General features: G+C 31.7%; 1 protein-coding gene across 1 annotated transcript in view; it reads right to left on the bottom strand.

Moving 5' to 3' along the window:
• Nucleotides 1–6,407: 6,407 nt before the first annotated feature.
• Nucleotides 6,408–22,045, bottom strand: part of LOC114331759 (tuberin) — a 111,418-nt gene continuing 95,780 nt past the window's right edge. The window contains exons 21-23 of the mRNA XM_028281397.2: nucleotides 20,126–20,344; nucleotides 17,857–18,027; nucleotides 6,408–10,598 (exon numbers count right to left, since the gene is read on the bottom strand). Of these exons, the coding sequence (XP_028137198.1) occupies nucleotides 10,386–10,598; nucleotides 17,857–18,027; nucleotides 20,126–20,344 (603 nt within the window). The 3' untranslated portion in view covers nucleotides 6,408–10,385. The remainder of the gene's footprint in view (nucleotides 10,599–17,856; nucleotides 18,028–20,125; nucleotides 20,345–22,045) is intronic.

The following is a 22,045-nucleotide window of genomic DNA, read 5'->3' as shown; positions in this document are numbered from 1 at the left end:
CTCTTTTCTTTGGCCCACCCTGTATAAATTTGTATTCATTGTGAAATCTGGTGAAAATAGATTAATTTTTATTTCATTAGACAGTTTATTTGAATTTTAATTACCCTGCCTGCAAACGCTCAAATTTTGACAATTTTGATTTTTGACCATTTTTTCAGGCCTGTAACTCCTATATGAGGTAAGTGTGCAACTCCAAATTTTTACCCCATATTTAGTCCAGGGCGCATCTGTTTTTGAGATGGACGTTGAGAGGTGACTCAAATTTTTTTGCTGAAATTGCTTGAAAATAACTCAAATAATAATATTTGAGTTATCCTCTCACTCAAAATGGTCCGGAACATTGTTTAAATAATCAAAATGTCAAAATATGAAGGAAAAATTCGATTTTTTTATTATAACTTTAAAACTATTCATTTTTGACAAAAGTTGTACTGACATAAAAGTTGCGTAATGAAATTTCCTACAATATAGAATTGGTTAAAAATTTTAAAAATAGTCACCCTTGTTGCAAAATAGCAATAATTGCGAAAAAAAACAATACAAAAACAAGTATTCGCATTTTACGTTTTTTTTCCATTTATGCTACATTTAGGACCTTCATATTTTACCCAAAAAAACTTTATGATATAGTAAAACAACACTACAAATTTCATTAAGATCGGTTTAATAGATTTTGCAAAATAAATTTTGAAATCCAGCTTTCGCAAAAAAAATTCATTTTTTTAAAATGTTGCAGGACTGAAAATAAAGCAGATAGCAAGTTGAATTTTTTTTGCTTATAGAAGTGTACTGTACCTTTCATTAGCAATTGGCAAAATTAAAATCGATTAATTACCTCGGCGACAGAAATTTTTTTAAATAAACATTAATTTTTGGTGCTACGCGCAGGACAGCGGTGTTCGATTAACACAAGTTGATTTCCACCAAAATTTCTTCCAATCTTTATCTAATATATTATTTTCATACTCTATATTTTGTTGTATTTTAAACTAATTTTATTATGGTTTGTGAAATATTGTTTAAACAATTGCATATGTTTAAAACTAATAAACTTTTATTCTCTAAGTTAAAATATATGAGCAAAGAAAGTTTTTGCTAAAAAAAGTGTTATTTCAAAGGATAGAGTATGTGTTTTTATTTTGCAATAAACAAATTTATTTATTTATATCGAAATGTAATAAAAATTAAAATGTATCAATCATTATCAAAGGTCACTTTAATGCCCAATCAGAGCAAACTATCCGATGTCCTGCGCATAGCACCAATAATTAATGTTTATTTAAAAAAATTCCTGACTCCGTGGTAGTTAATCGATTTTAATTTTGCAAATTGCAAATGAAAGGTACAGTACACTTCTATATGCAAAAAAAATTTAACTTGCTATCTGCTTTATTTTCAGTCCTGTAACATTTTGAAAAAATGATTTTTTTTGCGAAAGCTGGATTGCAAAATCTATTAAACCGATCTTAATGAAATTTACAGTGTTGTTTTACTGTATCATAAAGTTTTTCTGGGTGAAATATGAAGGTCCTAAGTGTAGCATAAATGGTTGAAAAACGTAAAATGCGAATACTTGTTTTTGTATGGTTTTTTCGCAATTATTGCTATTTTGCATCAAGGGTGACTATTTTTTAAGTTTTTAACCAATTCTATATTGTAGGAAATTTAATTACGCAACTTTTATGTCAGTACAACTTTTCTCGGAAATGAATACTTTTAAAGTTATAATCAAAAAACGAAGAAAAATATCGAATTTTTCCTTCATTTTTTGACATTTTGATTGTTTAAACAATGTTCCGGACCTTTTTGAGAGGGAGGATAACTCAAATATTATTATTTGAGTTATTTTCAAGAAATTTCTGCAAAAAAATTTGAGTCACCTCTCAACGTCCAAATGTACTAATATTTTTACAGATGCGCCCTGGTCTAATTCTATTTGCTAGGGGCTAATATTCAGCCAAATTTCAAACTTTTTCATCCGTGCCCATCAGAGATATAAGGGGTCAAACATTAAGATTTTTCAAAAAATTAGATTTCTGAGATATTTTTTTGGAAGAATTTACTTAAGGCCGGCCGTTGTATGAAAGAGAGGTCCCCAAATGCCGGCGCAACAGAGAGAAAAGATTCTTTCCCGAGAGATGCTGCCTCTATCGGAGAAATAACGCAATAGATATCTAAGCGAGGCCGCAAACGGCAGAATTTTTAGTGAGTCGATAGTTTAGTTAAGTACAGAGAGTATGCAGGTGCGGCCTCGCTAAGATGACTCGAAATCGTTTTATATATCAGGTGCGAACTTTTAATTTTTTAGTAGGCGGTTTAAGGACGGGGTCTCGCTGAAAATTTTACTTGGATAAATACTGTGCTCGTATCTCGTGGTAAAATCTAAACCAAAAGTATTGGAGAAATCTATTTTAGTCCATGTGGTGAGACCGCTCCCGTCTGGGAAAATTTCTGATTCGGTTTCTTTGTGGATTCCTATTCAAACATGTCCCCTCTAAACAAATCTGAAGGGTGCCGGGCGGAATTTTTGGGCAGAAACTGTTTAAACAATTTTTATAAACAAATAGAAAAGATCACGTTTTTTTGCCCCGGAACATATATTTTTAAGTTTAGTGGGTCATTCTAAACAAGAAAGGTATCTTGTAATTTTTTTCAAAAATTGATAGTTTTCGAGTTATAGGCGATTTAAAATCTGAAAAGTGCGAAAATGCTCATTTACGAGGCCTAAAAACTCATATTTAAATTAGAACTTTTGAGGTTGCCAGATTCTTAAATTGAAGTTTAAACATTCAGCTTGAAGATTCTAAAGAGTGATTGTGTCTAACCCTAATTTAAACCGTCGTGTTTTAATTGTTAAATATACATGTCCATCCGATTTTTTTGTCGGTGCGGCGCGCTCTATTTCAAAAATCTCCAGTTTTCCTCCAAAAAATATTTTTTCTAGATTTTTTGGGACATTTTAAATAAAATAAGTTTCTTGACATTTTTCTCAAAAGTTAACAGTTTTAAAGTTATAAGCGATTTAAAATCCAAAAATGCGTTTTGGCATTTTTCGGATTTAAATCGCTTATAACTTTAAAACCATTAACTTTGGAGAAAAATGTCAAGAAACTTATTTTATTTATAATATCACAAAAAATCTAGAAAAAATATTATTTGGAGGAAACTAGAAGATTTTTGAAATAGAGCTCGCCGTACCGGCAAAAAAATCGGATAAACATGCATATAACAACTAAAAAAAAAACGGTATAAATTAAGGTTAGACGCGATCACTCATATGTGGACCATATAGAACAATTTGGTGTTGCAGGAAAACTTTTACTTCGGATGTCTGGGTTAGGCCTTTTTTGGACCAATTATAACATACTACCTCCGTAACTTTGGAACCGTTCATTTTAGAAGGGTTATGCATAGGACCTTTTTTGTTTCAAATTTAATGTAGAACAATTTTGTATAGAAGGTTGTTCATGCTAAATCGCATAGTTTTAGAAATATTGACGAAAAACGTAAAAAACTACGAATTTACCGATTTCTCCCCCCTCTCCCCCCCAAACCCGACGCTCAAAATGGTGTGACTTTTTTCTGAACATTATGTGGACCATATAGAACAATTTGGTGTTGGAGGATAACTTTCACTTTGGATGTCTGGGTATGGGTCTAACTATACCATACTATATTCCCTAAAATAAAATGTTTCATCATAACGGCTGACCTGAGTAAAAATCACTTATTTATAAGTTAAATTTGAATTATAGGCTTGGATCTCGCGTACAAAAAAGAAGTTGATTAATAACAAGCTGAAAATTTTTAACTTAACTGTGTCTAGTCGGACAAACTTTGATGTACGGGAACACTGAAACAGGCGAAGCTTTAATTGTGGAACAGGTTAAAAATTTGGAACATCAGACTACGAAAACGTTCCATGTATTTTGTCTGACAGAACTTCCAACTGATTTGTTACGATTTCATTAAACTCTTATGCAAAAATCAGACTGGTATTATCACCAACTGGGCATTTTAATAAGTTTAACACGAAGAACATGTCAAATGGCAGGAATTATATTTTTGATAAATAGCAATATGATTTTTGCATGAGAGTTTAATGAAACAGTAACAAATCAATTGGAAGTTCTGTTCGAAAAAATACATGGAGCGTTTTCGTAATCTGACGTTCCAAATTTTTAAACTGTTCTACAATTAAAACTTCTCCTATTCTTCTCCTGAAAAAACTTCTACTGAAAACTTAGTGAAAACAGAGAAAATTTAGTGAATTGCAAATATTTAATTCAAAAGAAACTTTTTATTTATTCTAAGGGACTGTCGGCCCTCGGCAATAACGTTTTCTTTCATTCTGCGTTTAATTTTTTTAAAAATACTTATTAGTTTTCTCAGTATTCGAAAAAAATGAACACATTTAAAACACAGGAAAATTTTGAGAGGCGACATTTTGCGTCTTTCCCCTTAAATTTTTTTGCAACATGAATGAAGCACCCTGTGTATTAAATTAAAAATATACATTCAAGTAAATAAACAATAATATTTTGTTATATCAAAGTTTTCAAACAAATTTTATATAGGGTGTCTGCATAACTAGCAACCATATGGTTTCATATTAATTTTATTAATTATTAATTTTAATTATTATTAATACATTATTAATTTTACGGGAAAAGGTAATACCCAAGTTAAATACATAATCATAATTCATAGAGTATGTGTTTACTTAAGGGTAATTATCATTAGAGTAAAAGATTCACTTTATAGGAGTAAAACTGCTAAGTTGCGTTATGGGTACTAATTTATGTTTCTAGTCGTCAAGGAGTGTGATTTGATGTTTGATTTTCATATGGCAAGCGTAATTCAATCTATCTACATACTTCAAAGAAAAAAATTAGGAAGGGACAATAAAATGTAATATATTTTAGACGGAGTACGTTCAACATTTCAGGACGGGAATAATAATCATTTTTTCAGTAATAACACAATATTTGATTTTTGAGATTTCTCTAGCTGTTCATGAAATAAATAAAATTGTATATAAAAAATGATTATCTCATTTAAAATAAATATTTCTTATTTACCAATCCTTCGGTTTGGCGCCCCATTGGGGTTACGCACGCGTGCACCGCACGCGTTGCACGCCCGGTTACGGGGCCCTGATATTATTCCAAGTACGCAATAATGAACCACCCGCATCCCTCAAAACGGTATTACTCTCTATACAGTACCGAAATTTCCAAAGGAAAGTTTCAAACGGGCCATACCGCTCCTGAATTTTGCACATGTATATAATATTTTTCGTAGCGCCATCTTATACATAATGGCTACATTAACAGAGCTTAGATTCTTACAGATTCCTATACTGTATTCGTATTATATGTCGAATATTTACGTTTCACATGCCAATTTCTATTAATTTCAGAAATTTATTTTAAAAGTACACCACGCAAAAAGTACTTTATTAATTCACATTTTTTTAACGTTATATCCTTCCATTACTTCTACTGTAGTGCTAAACGGAATTTTATCATGAAATTCATTTAAATACTTAAGTAATTTAGATATAAACGCTCTTATATTTACTGAGAAAAAAGCAAAACTTTCACATTTTTTTATAAACAATACACAATAGGTAGGATAACAAAAATATGGCTGGAACTAGCGACATATATTGTTAGTAGGTTAAGCATTTTTCGGTATACATATATGCTCTAGATTATGAGTGGTGTACTTTATAAAGGTGATGGGATCGGCTATACTTATAACATTACCAATGGCCGGCCTTAAGTCTCAAAGCTCAAACTTTTTTTGCTTAAAGTATATACGTATGTCTTTTGCAGAAAAAAATTACAAACCATTATCGGCTTGCCTTATGCTGTTAAAAAAATGCTGAAAATGGAATTTTATCAGTTTACCTTTTCAAACTTTGAGGTTCATTTAAGGTCTTAAGAGTAGTTTGACCGTTTTTTTAGAGAATACTTTTCTAAAAAGTTTCGTATTTGATTTATTGTTCTAGGACAAATCTCAGTGAAAATATTGGCTAAAGAGCGAAGCCATGTTTTCCGTGAAAATAATCGGTACGCTTTAACAAAAATGGCCGTCATCGGCAAACTAATTTTTTTTTAAATAAAATAAATGGAATTCTGTAGTCTATAGACTGAAGTTTAGAAGGTAGAAAAATAAAAAAATATTAAAAATTGTCAAGCAACCAAATTAATTTATATTGGACCATTTGGCATGGATTGACCCGTATACGCTCTCGTGGAACCTGGAACCCCTAAAAACAACGTGGTATGTTCACCTTAAACTCTGAGATTTGCGGTCCGATTCCAGTAAAGGTTTGGATTTTCAGATCTTGGTGGTTAATTCCTGCTTCTTTATGTTTGCCAGAATCGGTAAAAAACTACTTTTATCGTTTCGACATTTTTATTTGAATACAAATAACATTTAAACACATGACAAATACATTTTCAAAATGAACATAAACAGAAATAACTTGCATATTGCAAGTCGTTATGATTGATTTACAATTATTATATCTTTACAAATTACATCTTTACTTACATCTATATCCTTAATACTTTAATTTTGTATAAATATAATACCTATATCATAAAAGAAATAAAGTCTTAAAAGTTTATTAAAGTGCTGCTATTGGTCACATTATGGGAATTAAAAAAGTATATTTACTTTGTAGAATAAAACACGATGTCTATAAGCTGCACTTTTGCATAAGCAAATATTCACACAAACAAAAACGAGAAATCAACGTTTTTTTTTAATTTCCACAAAATTATTTAATAAATCAACAGATCCTTTTCAAACATATTTTATGTTTGCTGCGGAAGAAACCTACGTGGGGTTAAAACAGAGTTCAGAAGCTGTAGGGTTAGCAATAAATACAAATAAAACAAAACTACTCATAAAAACCAGATCAAATAGACCGGCGCAACAACTCTTTATAGACGATATAGAACACGTGAATAAATTCACGTACTTAGGAATGGACCTGGTCGCAAACAGTGAAGAAGAACCGGAAATAAATAGAAGGCTTATGCTGGCAAATAAAACCAATTTCGCGATGGGCCACATATTAAAATCGCGAGACGTACATCGGAATACAAAACTTCGGGTCTATTCGCTCCGTGCATGACTGACGCGATACCTAGCGTAGTCGCCTGAATTTTTTGGTGAACACAATTTGACGTTAAACATAATATGATACACATATGACTTATTTGACGTTAATGTAATATTTTTATTTACGATTTTTGATTAAAATTTATTATACAAACAATAAGTTGTAGTGTCAAATCAAAAAACGGATATTGTAAAGTTCTCTGAAGAAAATATCAATTTTAAGGGTTTTTCTTCACTTTTTCGTTATAGTTTAGTTGTCGGTGTTAACATTAAGTAAGTGTACATACATTAATAATGTTAACATTAGACAGTGTGAATTATTATTACCAGCTGGGTCTATTGAACTATTACTTTTGTGGTGTGTGTGTGTGTGTGTGTAACACAAAATGGAAATAGATGACGATAGGAATATACCATCAGATAGGGGAAGGAAAGAAAGTCAGTATGAAAATATAAAAATAAATAATAAAAATCAAAACGGCAATAATAAGGTAAGCGAAATATTTATTGAAAAAAATATTATTCAATCATTCTGCCGTCGTAAGCAAAAACGCAGTATCTACACTGGAAATTAACACTGTAAATTTACAGTGTAGATACTGCGTTGCTGCTTACGACGGCAGTATATTGTATTTATAATATATTAGGTATACTGCCTTCGTAAGCAAAAACGCAGTATCTACACTGTAAATTTACAGTGTTAATTTCCAGTGTAGATACTGCGTTTTTGCTTACGACGGCAGCATTATTCGCCAAAGTTGTCATATTTCGCCGCTACGGGCACTGACATAGTTTCGTGTATTCCCACCATGGTCACGCACGGAGCCCATAAGACAATAATCAGGCCCATAGTAAGTTATGGATGTGAAACATGGGTTGAAACACAGAAATCTGCCAATGCATTAGACGTGTTTGAAAGAAAAATATTACGTAGGTTCAAAAGATGAAATAACATTAAAATAAGTCATACGAATCGATAAGCAGATTAAAGAAGGGGAAACCAGCATGCTCAGATAAAGGCGGGTTCTCATTAATCAACCTCATTGATCAATATCCTTGATTCTACGCCATAGAAATAAAGTAGATTAATATGAACCTCGTTTCAGCGATATTGTTCGATCATATGGTATTTCAATAAAAGTGAAAAGTATTTCAACTTTTGCTGTATCAATGGAAGTGAATCTATCAGATAGAACAGTGCTTGACAGAGGATAATAGTATATGAGGTACACTTGAGTTCACGAGTCTTTACCCGTGCGTCATTAATACCTGGCGAGATAAAACACATACTTTTAATCTAGCATCATTCTCTTCCACGCATGAAACTATTGACAAACCAGTTACCGCCTGTTTTTACATATTTGAAGTACAATTTCTGACGTTTTGGTTGGTTTACCTTTGTGACTGTCAGTTTGTTGAATTTTTTGCTGGTATTTTGTCGAATTTTTGCAGTTTGAAGTTTTTTATAGTATACAAACAGTTGTTGTCACAACTAATTTTATATTGGAATTTGAAATTTAATGTTAAGTTTATGTTATTTTACGATTAAATTTGACAACGTACAAAGTAACCTCATTGACACAGTTAAGGAATGCTTATGTTTAATGTTCCGCCAAAGTGAATAAAAAAACAAAAAGAAAATATGTTTTTTCATAAATTGTTTATTTATTTATTAATCAATGATAATAAAAGAATTTATTAAGCTACTTCAAATGTAGCTGTAATTATGCACCAAAATTTTAAAGCAAAACTTAAATTTGACATTCTATTTATTTGATAACGTCAAATTTTATATTATAACCCGTGATCGGAATAATACCCACTTTCTGTCACTTGCTGTTGCGTTTAGTAAATTTCCGACTTATTTCGTATGCTTTAAAAGATGACGCACGAGTAAAGACTCGTGGACTCAACTGTATATGAATTAATTCTTTGTAAAACAAGTCAAATTTTAAATTAAGAGATAACCATATTTGCATGTTTCTACAATTATATCAGAGAGAGGAGTGCATACGGAATATTATAAGTGAACAATATAAAAATATAATAAAGCGGGAAAAAAGCTACGAAGCTATTTGTTGTGGAATAGAAATAGAAGCCCTGACTATAAACGATATTAAAAATAAAATTAAAAGTACCTGGACAGCATATAAAGTTGAACTGAATAAAACATTAAAAGCAAATAAAAGTGTTACGGGAACAGATGATCTGCATAAACCCAAACTGTTTTGGTTCGGCCAAGCTGATGCATTTTTAAGAGATGTTTCCGTCGCAAAAGACAGTCAGTCAAGCCAGCACGGATAATTTTCTTCTTTGCAGCCATTTTTAAAATTAGCATTTTGTAGACCGACTTTAATATCCTTGAAATAGAGTGAATTTGAATTCTATGTTCAGTTGCATGGAATCAGCGCTATTTATCAATGAGGCTGACTAATGAGAACCCGCCTTAATAGTAAGCCGGAAATGATAAAATACATGCCAGATGTCGCAGTAACACTACTGCATAACATTATAAATTTAACCTGGAAAACAACCTACTAAATACTGGACACTTGGGAACATCCTCCCAACCAGAAATAAATAACAAGGTAATGAGTGCAACAAAATTCTACTATGCGCTAAATTAAAGTCTTGTTAGGAAGAAAGAACTAAGCCTGAAAACAAAAATGAAAGTATTTAAAACTGTATACTACTCTACGGTAGTGAAACGTGGACAGTGAACGACAACATTCGTAGTAAAATGCAAGCTTGAGAAATGCGATATTTACGAGCGTTAACCTAGGTGACCAGACGTGATCGTATAAGAAACGATGTAATACGTGAAAGGTGCGGTATAGGAATGACCTTAGACAGACTTGAACTGAAACAGTTATCGTGGTTCGGATAAATGTCGAGAACGAGTGAAGGTAGAACTGTAAGGTATGGAAAGCTGCATTAGATAAAAACGACGAAGAGGCCAGCAAGAACATGGAACATAGACGTTGGGAAGGCTTTCGCAAAAAAGAAATATTGGGTGGAGAAAGAAAGAGAGACTAGCTACTAACCGAAAGGTATGGATATGATTTCTTCGCTTTCCTCAACACTGTAAGATATAAATAAGAGGACGGCTTAAGTAAACTAAGTAAGAAACGTATCAAACTGTGTGAAAATTTAAAAACCAATAGTTCAGTCTGTTATTTATGAAATAAAATATTCACATTTGTATTTTTAAAATTACAATCTTAAAGATATTAAAAATATAGAGTTTATGTATAATGTGTAAAATCTTCCATATATTTGTTTTTGCTTTCTTCGTTTGTTTTTTCTTTTCTTTCTTCGTTTTGATAAATGCTTTCATTGTTCTTCTGATCCTGAATAGCTCTGTTCCTGATTTTTTTAATCTGTCTTAATCTTCCCATCCAATTTGAGGCTGATCGTTCGTTGGGATGTTTTAAACTGTTTGTTACTATAGATGCCATCTAAAAAATAATATAATAGTAACTATGTGGAAGAAATACTAGTTATTTCTGTACCAAGGGCATTAAGTAGATGTTTATGCCTTAGGGCGACTATCTTACAAATACGAGAGCCTCTTATTCGAGTGTTTGTAGGTCGCCCGAGGTTGTACATATTTATTAATGCCCACGGTGCATATAAACTTTTATGTCAATTCACAATCTAAATAATTTTAAAAATTAAAAAAAATTATCATGGTGGAGTAGGCAACATCGGCGTTAGGGTAATGATTTCAAACATAAATCACCATTATATCACATACATTAACCAATTATTAATCTACTCCATACCAGGGGCCTGATTCTAATTCATTTCGATGTCGCAATTTAATTTCGACTCCGCCATGACAGGGGCAATTCTTATTCATTTCGATTTTTCGATATTAGTTCCAACTGGGGATATTAACGTTATCATTTTAACACTGCTCAGAATTTGGGTTGGTCCTCCTGTTTATTGGATTTATTGGCTATGCAACCACCGCAACGTTTGTTGATAGCCTGGGCAAATTATCGAAAAAATGTCATTTTTGGGAAAAGTTATTTACCAGCTATTTTATTGCTAAAATCGAATCTTAAGATTGCATATGTATTAGTAATATGGGGTATGACAAGTCCGTGGAAAGTGTGTTGTTTTATTTATAAACAAATTAGCACTCCTAAATCTTCTTTTTTTTTCAATTAGTGCTCTAATAACTGTGCTCTGTAACTCATAAGATTTTTCCTTTAAACCAAAAACACTCAAATAAAAATTCACAGTAATTTAGATCTGCAGAAAGTTATTTTTTTCCGATTTCCTTCAACAAAAATTTTCCTCGGAGAATCAGAGTTTTCCCCAAAAAATCTGCAATTTTCAATTAAAATTTTAAAGAAGTAATTATTTATCAATAATTAAATAAATTGGTGACATAAAAGATTTTTATAGTAGATTATATATCAGGAGGCCGGCGACAATCTAACCAATAGTTTAACAATAATTAAAATGTTAATTAAAAAATTTCGGTCGAAATAATAACCAGAAAGATTATACACCAGAATAACTATGATTTTTGTACAAAAAGCACTATACCTATTCAACATACTTTACAGAATTATAATTGGACTATGTGAGCGGCCTCAGGAATGTTATAAAGAAATAATTTTTTGGCTTATCAACAAATAGAAGCCCTCAGAAAATATTAGATTAAATTAAATTAAGTTAACGCTGTTAAAAAGGGCACGGCTTCTGTGCCCATTTCGAAAAAAAAATTGAATTGCGAGGAGTGGTTCCAGGTATAAACGGTCAAATTTGACCGGCATTTGTGACATAGTTATAAACAACAGGGTTTCAATCTTTGAACCATTGCCTTTTTATTCCTGTCCTCTTTGTACATACAAATTTTCATATCTTCAAGACACTCATAACGAAAAAGATTTATGTCACCAAGTTATTTAATTATTGATAAATAATTACTTCCCTAAAATTTTAGTTGAAAATTAAAGATTTTGTTTGGAAAACCCGAATTTTCCGAGGAAAATTTCCGCCGAAGGAAATCGGAAAAAAATATCTATGTGCGGAATTAAATTACAGTGAATTTTTATGTGAGTGTTTTTGGTTTAATGTTAAAATCTTCTGAGTTACAGAGCAATAATTGAAAAAAACGATTTCGGAGCGCTAATTTGTTTATAAACCAAATAGCCCACTTTCTGCGGACTTTGCATAGCTATAGGTATTACTAATATATGAAATCTTTTGATATATGAAATCTTAGATTTGATTCCAGCATGTCCAGAAATAAAATAGCTGGTACATAATTTTCCTTGTTTTATACAAATTTTCCAAGCCTAACAAGCCTAATGTTTACCTAACATCTTTCATTAAGTTGATAATTCACGTTGTGGACATTCTCAATTGAGGGGATCACATGCTAAGGGGTACAAGTGATAAAATGGTTCAATTGAGAAAAACGAAGTCAAAGTGAAATTTACATAGTAAATTCTACAGCAAATTAATCGCTTATGAAGTTATTTTAAATTAATTTTATCGCCAACCGTCACTAAAGTTATTCATTATTGTATTCATTATTGTACTTTTCACATCAGGTGTGTGGTTCGATTAAGTAAAAGTCATTATAAAGTGTTCCGTCTTTAAAACCACTTTTATGCAAGAAATAGTGAAACAAATTGGGAGGTGAGTTTCACAACTATCAATGTATTTACCATTCATCACCTGGGATTACTAAGTTTTCTGTTTTAAAGACGTAGAAAGTTATTGCATACAAATAAACAAGACAAAACTAACCTAAAACCATAAATTTTAAAAAGATATCGCTCTGGTTTTTTGTGCGTTATTGACAAAAATTAAGTATAGTATAAAGCGTTCCATACACGTAAAATTAATAAAATACAATAAAAATATGCCTGATAGTCAAGATCGTGAATTTACGAAATTAAAAGAGTTTATTAAGGAAGAGAACAAGAGATTATCTGAATATTTCATATCTAGTCTTAAGGAGGAAGTAGCCTTCTTAAAAAAAGACATTGATGAACTGAAAGTTGAGAAAGAAAAACAAACTATTAGAGTTAAAAGACTGGAAACTGAAAATGTAGAACTAAAAAATCAAATTGAACGAATTGAAAATAAACTAAGAAAAAATAATATTGTTATTTTCGGCTTAAATGTACAAAAGTCAACACTTCTTGAGGATATCATCCAAGAGTTGAATCAGAGACTGGATATAAGTTTAGTAAATTCAGATATCAGTGGTTTCAATGTCTTTGGTAAAAATCCAACAAATAAATCAGTATTGGTAGAATTCGCAACATATTCAGCAAAAATTAGTGTTCTAAAAAAGTGCAAGCTTCTAAAAGGTACAACGGTGTTCATCGCCGAAGATCTATCCCCATCTCAACAAGCAGTAAGAAAGGAATTATTAAAACCAATCTGAACTCAGGTCGTCAGGTAAAACGGTGAAGTTGAGAGGAAATAGGCTTATAGTTGATGGTCAATCTATAACACTGGAAAAACTGTCTATTACTACTACTAACAAGACTGCTGAAGTAACCGACACATTATTGGATGAAACCAGAAAAACAAATCGTTACCCCACTAGAGCAGCATCTTCAAAAAATTAACTTTTTTTTACTGTATACTGTACTTATAGTTTTTTTTTTCACCTTTTTTTGTTTTCTAGAATAGTTTTAATTTAATAATCAGTAATACTGGTACGCTATATTAATTATTGTAACATGAATTCGTTTCTGGAATACACTAATTACACTCCTATTGATACAAAAGTAGTTGACTCCATAAACGAATATAATTTGTGTTCCAATAAGAACTACTCTTTTCGTATTTTGCACCAAAATATTAGGTCCATTATTAAAAATTTTGATGAGTTTAATATTTACACACAACAAATAGAAAATGATATTGATTGTTTTGTATTAACTGAAACCAGACAAGTGGCATGTATAGATATTTTTAAATTGGAAGGATATAATATCCATTATAACGAGGGTAATTTCAATCAAAATGACGGTGTGATAATATTCATAAAAAATAACCTTGACTACGAGGTGGAAATAGTAGAGGTTAACATTTTTAAATTCTTAAAATTAAAAATTAAACTCAATAACATAATGATACTTATTACAGCAATATACCGTTCGCCTGCAACCTCAGAAAGTGCGTTTATTGTAGCCTTAGAAAGTTATTTAAATATAATAAAAGCAGAACCAATCACATATAACATTATTGTTGGCGATATTAATATTGACATACTTGCAGACGATGAAATCGCTAATACTTATTTAAATTTACTGTCCGAATATAATTTTCATTCATTAATAAACAAAATAACGAGACCAAATAAATCGGGAGGTAGCTGTATAGATCATATGTTTGTTAAATCCACTAAAGAGTCTATTGAAGATATTTGCTCTCCTTTCATTATTACATCTTTAACTACCGATCACTTCTGTACAATAGGAGAACTAAACATTAACATGAACATTATTTGTAAAAAAAATATTAATAAATTTAAAAATAGTTACATTAATTATAACACATTAAGAGAAATACTAAGAAAGTATGATTGGAGCGAAATTTTCCTTTTACGTGACGTACAAGATATTGCAACTAAAATTGTAACAACTCTTCAAAAGAAAATAAAAGAATCTACTTATGAAAAAAAAATAAAACGGAACGAAGTTAAACGGAAAAAATGGATAACGTCTGGCATAATAAAATCAATAGACACAAAAAATAAATTATATAAAAAAATGATCCAAAATCCACATAATGAAATTCTTAAACAAGAATACAAAAATTACAAAAATTTTTTGACAAATTTAATAAAAAATACTAAGGCAGAATATTTCAAAAACGTAATTACTAACAAACCCGATAGTAGAAATACGTGGAAGGTTATTCGTGAACTGACCCAAACTGAGGTAAATTCTGTAGGCGTTAAACAGTTAGTAGAGGGTGACCGGATTATGAACTCTGATTTGGATATCGCTAATACCTTCAATAATTATTTTTCAACTATTGGTGAAAAACTGGCTAACAATATAAAAAAACCGCCATCCAATAATCCGAATAGAATCTCAGTCGCTCAAAGTGCTTTTTTTGATCCAATAACTGAAAGTGAAGTTATAGCGATTATTCAATCCCTTAAGTTGAATAAAGCTCCCGGACCTGATTTATTAAAGGCAGAAATATTAAAAGAAGTTTCAGGAGAAATTGTATCCCCTTTAACATATTTATTAAATAAAATTATAGAAAATGGAAAATGTCCAACAGAATTTAAAGACGCAATTATCAAACCTGTATATAAATCAGGAAATAAGGATTTAAGCCAAAATTACCGCCCAATTTCACTAATCTCAAGCCTTGCAAAAATTATGGAAAAAGCGATTAAAACTCGGATGCTAAAATTTTTAGACCTACATAAAATCATATCTAATAATCAATTTGGCTTTGTTGAAGGCAGAGGTACAGATGATGCAATTGCTTCACTAATGGGTTGCATTTATGATTCAGTTGATAGAGGTAAGCCCACATTATGTGTATTTTTAGACTTGGCTAAAGCTTTCGACACAGTAAGCCATAAGCAACTCTTGGAAACTTTGGCTGATGTAGGTTTCAGAGGCAACGTATTAAGATTTTTTGAAAGTTATCTAGATAATAGGGTACAAAGGGTAAAAATAAATGAAAGTATGAGTGAGAGAAATGTGGTGAAGTACGGTGTTCCGCAAGGAACGATTCTTGGTCCATTGTTGTTTATAATTTATGTTAATAATTTATTGTCAATGAAATTAAAAGGTAAAATTATTAGTTATGCAGATGACACAGCTGTACTGTATACTGCAGATAATTGGGAGAATCTAAAATTATTGGCTGAAGAAGATTTAAAAAATTGTTTTGATTGGTTTGCACACAAACAACTAACTGTTAACTTCACAAAAACTTTCTTTTTGCCTTTTGGATCTTACAAAACAAGTCTGCCTAACTACGAAACACTAATAATATCCAATGAAGGATATAAGGATCAACATATTCTGTCTGCTCATTCTGTAAAGTATTTGGGAATTACAATTGATAGTCATTTAAAATGGAACCTACATATTGCGAATGTGACTAAAAACCTTCGAAGTTTACTCTATAAATTTAAATACTTAAGCAATATTTTAGAACAGCGCCTTTTAAAAACTATGTACTTTGCCTTAGTAGAATCTAGATTATGCTATGGGATTCTTGGGTGGGGCGGGGCGTATGGCAATCATTTGGAACAACTAAATGTCGTCCAAAGAAAAATTTTAAAATCAATTTATCGCAAGCCCAAGCTTTACTCCACTGAATTATTATACAAGGAAACTAATATTTTTGATATTAGGCAGCTTTATTTTAAAGCGGTTACTGTATATCAATATAAAAATAAACAAACACTACAGTTTCCCTTGCATGAATACTCCACCAGAAACAGGAATAAAGCGATACCCCCTAAAAGTGAAAAAACAATTGGACAGCGTTGTTTCACTTACCTAGGACCTAGGTCCTTTAACGTTTTACCCATAAATGTTCAGAATGTCAAGAACATAAAACAATTTAAAAATAAATTAAAGAAATATATTATAGACACGCCTCTTTCAGTAATACATGAATTAATTGAAGTTAGAAAATAAAACAAGTGTTTGAATATTGGACTCATAGTTATTGTACTTAATTGTGTTTTTTTTCTCATTTGTTGCTGTTATTTTTTGATAAATACATCGTAGGGATGCTGTATTTTTAAATTTTTTCCAGATTTTGAAATATAATTATTTTCTTTAATTATTTAATTATTCAAAAAACAATGTAATGCTCTTTGCTTTTTCTTTGTTCTCTTATTATTAAGTAATAGATATTATATTATTGTATTGCCTGTGAAAAGATAGTGTGTACCTACTCAGGATATTTTTGTTACATAATGAACCAAATTGACCACTGCACAAGCATTCTGCTTCAAGTGGTATTTTTGTGTTTATTTATAGGGAATTATAGTGATTTTAATGTATTACCATTGTATGTATTGTATCTTTTCTCTGAATAAACATTATTTATATTTTTATTTTATTTATACTCATTTGCCCTCATTTGCGGCAGTGAAGTAACACTTTATTGTACTGAAAGAAGAATTTTACTTTACCTGCCGCGATTAATCGAGATTGAATGTAAGTGGTCGATGGCAGTAATCGATTATTTATTTGAGAACCTTACAATTTATTTACTTTAGTTATTTAAAAATATTGTACACAATTTGCGATATTATCAATTAAATTTATGTCAAAAAGTGAAATTATGTAGTGTTTTGCAATTACATTCATATAAAATAAATTAAAACTTTACTGATTTAGTAATTATTCAATAGGTATTGATAACTATCGATTAAAAATCGAAAGCAGCCATCTTGCAAAAGTTATCTGTCATCACTGTCATGAAATTATTATGACGTTTAAAATTTAAAAAGTGCTTAAATTGTAAATTGTAAGTGTTAAAACCAATATCAAATGCGATAAAATTTTGTATGCACCACGTCAGTAAAGACTCTTTATCGAACTCGTCTGTTATTCGCCTCGCTCGCTATGCTCGCTCTGCTCATAATATCAGACTCGTTCGAGAAAGAGTAACTTTACTGACTTGGTACATAAATAACTATTATTTATTATCTCTTATATCTCAGAAATTATAAAAAATACTCACGTTAGTGTGTAGAGCTATTTGCCTTGCGAATATTCCCACATTTTGATCTGATACTAATTTTGGTTCGCTAGAGGCAATCAAATTAGCTAGTTCTTCTTTTACCTTAACGGTAACTCTGTTGATACCCATATCTAATGGTTGAATAATTATACAAGCAAACGTAAATTGACCCTAAAATATAATATTTTTATTAACAGTAATAATTATAATAATTAATATATACGCTGATGACACCGTGTTAGTAGCAGAGTGCGAAGACGACCTACAAAGATTACTGCACGAATTCAATATTAAAGCAAAAGAAATGAGATAAAGGCATTTAATATTTAATTTCGATTCAGAGATCATTACCATCTCTCTATGGACCATTTCGAATTTTTGTTCTCTTCAGGAGAGCATGTAATGATGTTCTGAATCGAAATTAGACATCTTTGCCAAGTATGCCAATTACAAGGAAATAATTAACATTTAGGCCGGTCGTTCATTGGAAGCGTAGTCGCGCGACTTGTAGGTAGCGCGTATACGTCCGTGTATGTGCGATCATGCGACTGGTATCATCCACCGCAGACGGCTGTATACTACTTAGTTCGCGACTGTCATCATCAAAAGAAAGTGTATTTTTGTGAATATCGTAAAATATACATAGAAAGCATAGTTTGAAAGGAATAATTTATTACACAAATATTTATGTTATTTATTAACAACTTTAAAAAGGTTTGTACCTTTGTTAATTTGTAAAATTTGTTAATCCTAAAACTATAAGCAGTATTCACTTCTATACTATATTTTTTTTTTATTTTTCGTTTACATTGTAATCATATATTATAAAATAATAATATTAAAAACTCTTATCACTAACACCTATTTCTTCTGCAACTTTCGACCACAATTTCCTTTGAACATCACGTGAATGATATCTTGTGTCTTTCACGTTTTGTCCCACAACGGAGACTTTTCATAAACGGCACTAATCAGTTTTTCGTTATCAATTTCCATATCGAAAATAACACAATTATCGAAAATTAATACAATATCAAAAATATCTGCACAGATAAAAAAAACTAAGTTTTCAATCTAATAGCATATAAAACAACATCAAAAAATGTCATTCTACATCCTACCAGACTGAAAATAATGGGAACCTTCTCTGGTAACTCCTCCGAGGCTTCTACAATTTTCAAGCCATAACGGATGCTGAGTCTAAGGAAGATGAGAAAATTTTACAATTTATTGGCACAGATATTTATTGCAAACCATTGTAGCATAAACATGCGATTACCAGCGACTAATCCCATTCTAGGGGGATCGATCGCCAGTCGCTTGTGGTCGGCCGAGCCCGGTCGCTCAAAGTCGTTTGCAGTGGACGTTGTTTAGTTAATTTTATTTGTTAGGATTAGTCGCTTCTATACGGGCGTATACGCGCTACCTTCGAGTCGCGCGACTACGCTTCCAATAGACGCCCGGCCTTAGACGCACTCGCGACCTCTATTAAAGAAACGGCGAAACCCAAGCGACTCCATTTTCAAACAAATAAATATTTAAAAATAAAATCTTTGGATTTCTTAATTCGGAAACAGATTCTCTCTTATACCTCTTCCCCATCCTTCTAAAATTTGCAAGGAATAAAGGGTGATGAATGCAGAGACATGGGGAGTCTATATAGTTGCACTCCACAACACATCAATTCAACGAGGCAAAGATCAACAAATCTGTTTCCTAGTACATACTCAATACGTGAGTAAAAGCGCGGGTAGATTTCGCGCAGGTCTCAAAGATATAAGACAAAAAACGAAATTGACAATCTATCGTACCTTGGTAGAGCCTATTATGACTTATGGGGCAGAAGTTTGGCAGATCACGAAAAAAGATAGAAAAATAATAAAAGTAGTAGAAATGGATTATCTAAGGAGAGCGTGTGGAATATCCAAAAAACATCACATCAGGATTGAAGATATTAGAAGGAGGACAAATACTGTATATTCCAGTGTAGATAGAATTGAAACGAGGCAACTAGTGTGGTATGGTCACGTGAAACAAATTAATAAAGATAGATGGTCAAAGAAAGCTTTAAATTACATACCACAATAAAGAAGAAGAAGGGGAAGGCCTTCAGTTGCCTGGGAAGAAAATGTACGGCACATCATGAGAGATAGAGCCATCAAAGAAGACGAATGGATGGACAGAAAAAGATGGCAGTCGAAATGCGAGAAGCGGCAGAGGCTGTAGGAACCTCGCTTAAAGATCGATAGATAAAATAGTGGTTACTTACCTTAAAAGTACTTATGTTAACATCTTCACCACTTTCGTTGTAAATTATAGTAACAAAATTATTTCCGATGTGCATCTTCTTATTGTTACAAGTCGGATCCGATTCCTTATTGGGCATCATTGTAGCTACATGAAACATTACCCTAGTGACGTCATCTTGCCATATATAGGCAAACTTTCCATCATTTCCGTGCTGGTCTAATCCACCAAGGAAAAACGTCTTGAAACAAAATAAGTTGTAAGTTTTAAATGCAAATGAAATATTTTTGTAAATTTGTGTTTTAATATTTCTGAAACATATTTCTGATGTTTGTTGATTATGAGAAAATTTTCTAAATTAATAAAACAATTTCTATAACTTAGGTTAACGAATAAAATAGAGAAAAGTAAAGTAATAAGAGAATACTCGGCAAAGAAACATAATTTATATTGTGACACAAATAGGCCAATGATTGTTATGTTATGGTTGTACTGCGTGGTTGCCCCTTTGGGCCAAGGCCCCTAGGCAACTGCCTACTTTCCCTAATGGTTAATCCGGCGCTGTACCTGACAGAAACGAAAATAAACTAAAGTACAGTTACGGATAAAAGAAAAGACGTCTTTGCTGTATTTATTAACTATGAAAAGGCTTTTGATGGAGTACAGCATCACAAATAAATTAAAATATTAAAGGATAAAGGAGTTGATAGTCAAGATGTACGAATCATAGAAAAATGATACTGGCGTTAAACAGCGATAGCTTACATAAATGGAAAATCAACAGACATATGTAAAATACAAAGAGATGTCAGACAGGGTTGTATACTGTCCACACTGTTTTTTTTTATATTCAGATAGAATATTTAAAGAAGCGGTGCATAATTTGGAATGGGGTGTGAAAGTTAATAGAATTCTGATAAATACAATCAGAAATGCAGATGATACAGTTATTTTAAGTGATGATATGATTGGAGTACAATGCGTTTTAAATGCCATTGACACAGTGGAAAGAGAGTTTGGACTAAACATAAGCTCAAAAACAAAATACATGGTATTTAGCCGTTTGGCCCATCAAGATTCACGGATATATGTTGATGGTCATATAATTCAAAACCCAGTTTTAAATATCTTAATTGTCATATTGCTGAACAACTAGATCCAGATAAAGACACAAAATGTAGAACCGAGATAGCCGGCACATTTTTTAAAAATGAGGTCATTCTTCTGTAATGATAACTTGCAACTCAACTTCGAAAGCGCATGATTAAATATTACATTTGCTGAGTCCTCCTGTATGGTGTCGAAGCATGGACATTAAAAATATCCATCATTAATCGTTTGGAGGCCTTTTAGATGTGGCTGCATAGACGTACACTGAAAATAATGCTGACAAATTTGGCAGTCCTTAATGAGAGCAAATGCTGCCCGCGAGCTGCTTGATAAAAGAAATATAGAAAGATGGCCTATTTTGGTCACGTAGTAAGGGGAGACAAAGACCGATATAATATTCTTTAACTTATTATGATTTGTAAAATCGAAGGACGCAGAGGAATTGGTAGAAAGCAGGCCTCTTGGTTGAAGAATATCCGGGAGTGGACAGGAATAAAGAAAGCAGAACAACTATTTAGAATAGCTCGAGACAACTATTTAGAATAACTCGAGACAGAGACAGTCTCGCTAATCGCCAACGTCAAGGGGACTTGATAGGGCACGTTAAGAGGAAGACGGTTACAGTTAAAAATAACCTAATAAATAGGGAACTTGCATAAAATTTTAAATTCGAAAAAAGTGTTATAAATCACAACGGAACATAATTTAAAACATGTATCAAAGATAAAAAAGTTGTTTTTGTGTTCCGTGTGGCCCCTAAAGGTGATTCTAAATGCAAATTATTGCAGGTAGCCCAAAACGCGTCGTGACGTCATATGATTATACGTTTACA

This window comes from Diabrotica virgifera, chromosome 8 (assembly GCF_917563875.1).
Source record: "Diabrotica virgifera virgifera chromosome 8, PGI_DIABVI_V3a".
NCBI lineage: Eukaryota > Metazoa > Arthropoda > Insecta > Coleoptera > Chrysomelidae > Diabrotica > Diabrotica virgifera.
Note: the sequence above shows the minus strand (reverse complement) of the source record. Positions and strands in the feature narration are given on the sequence as shown.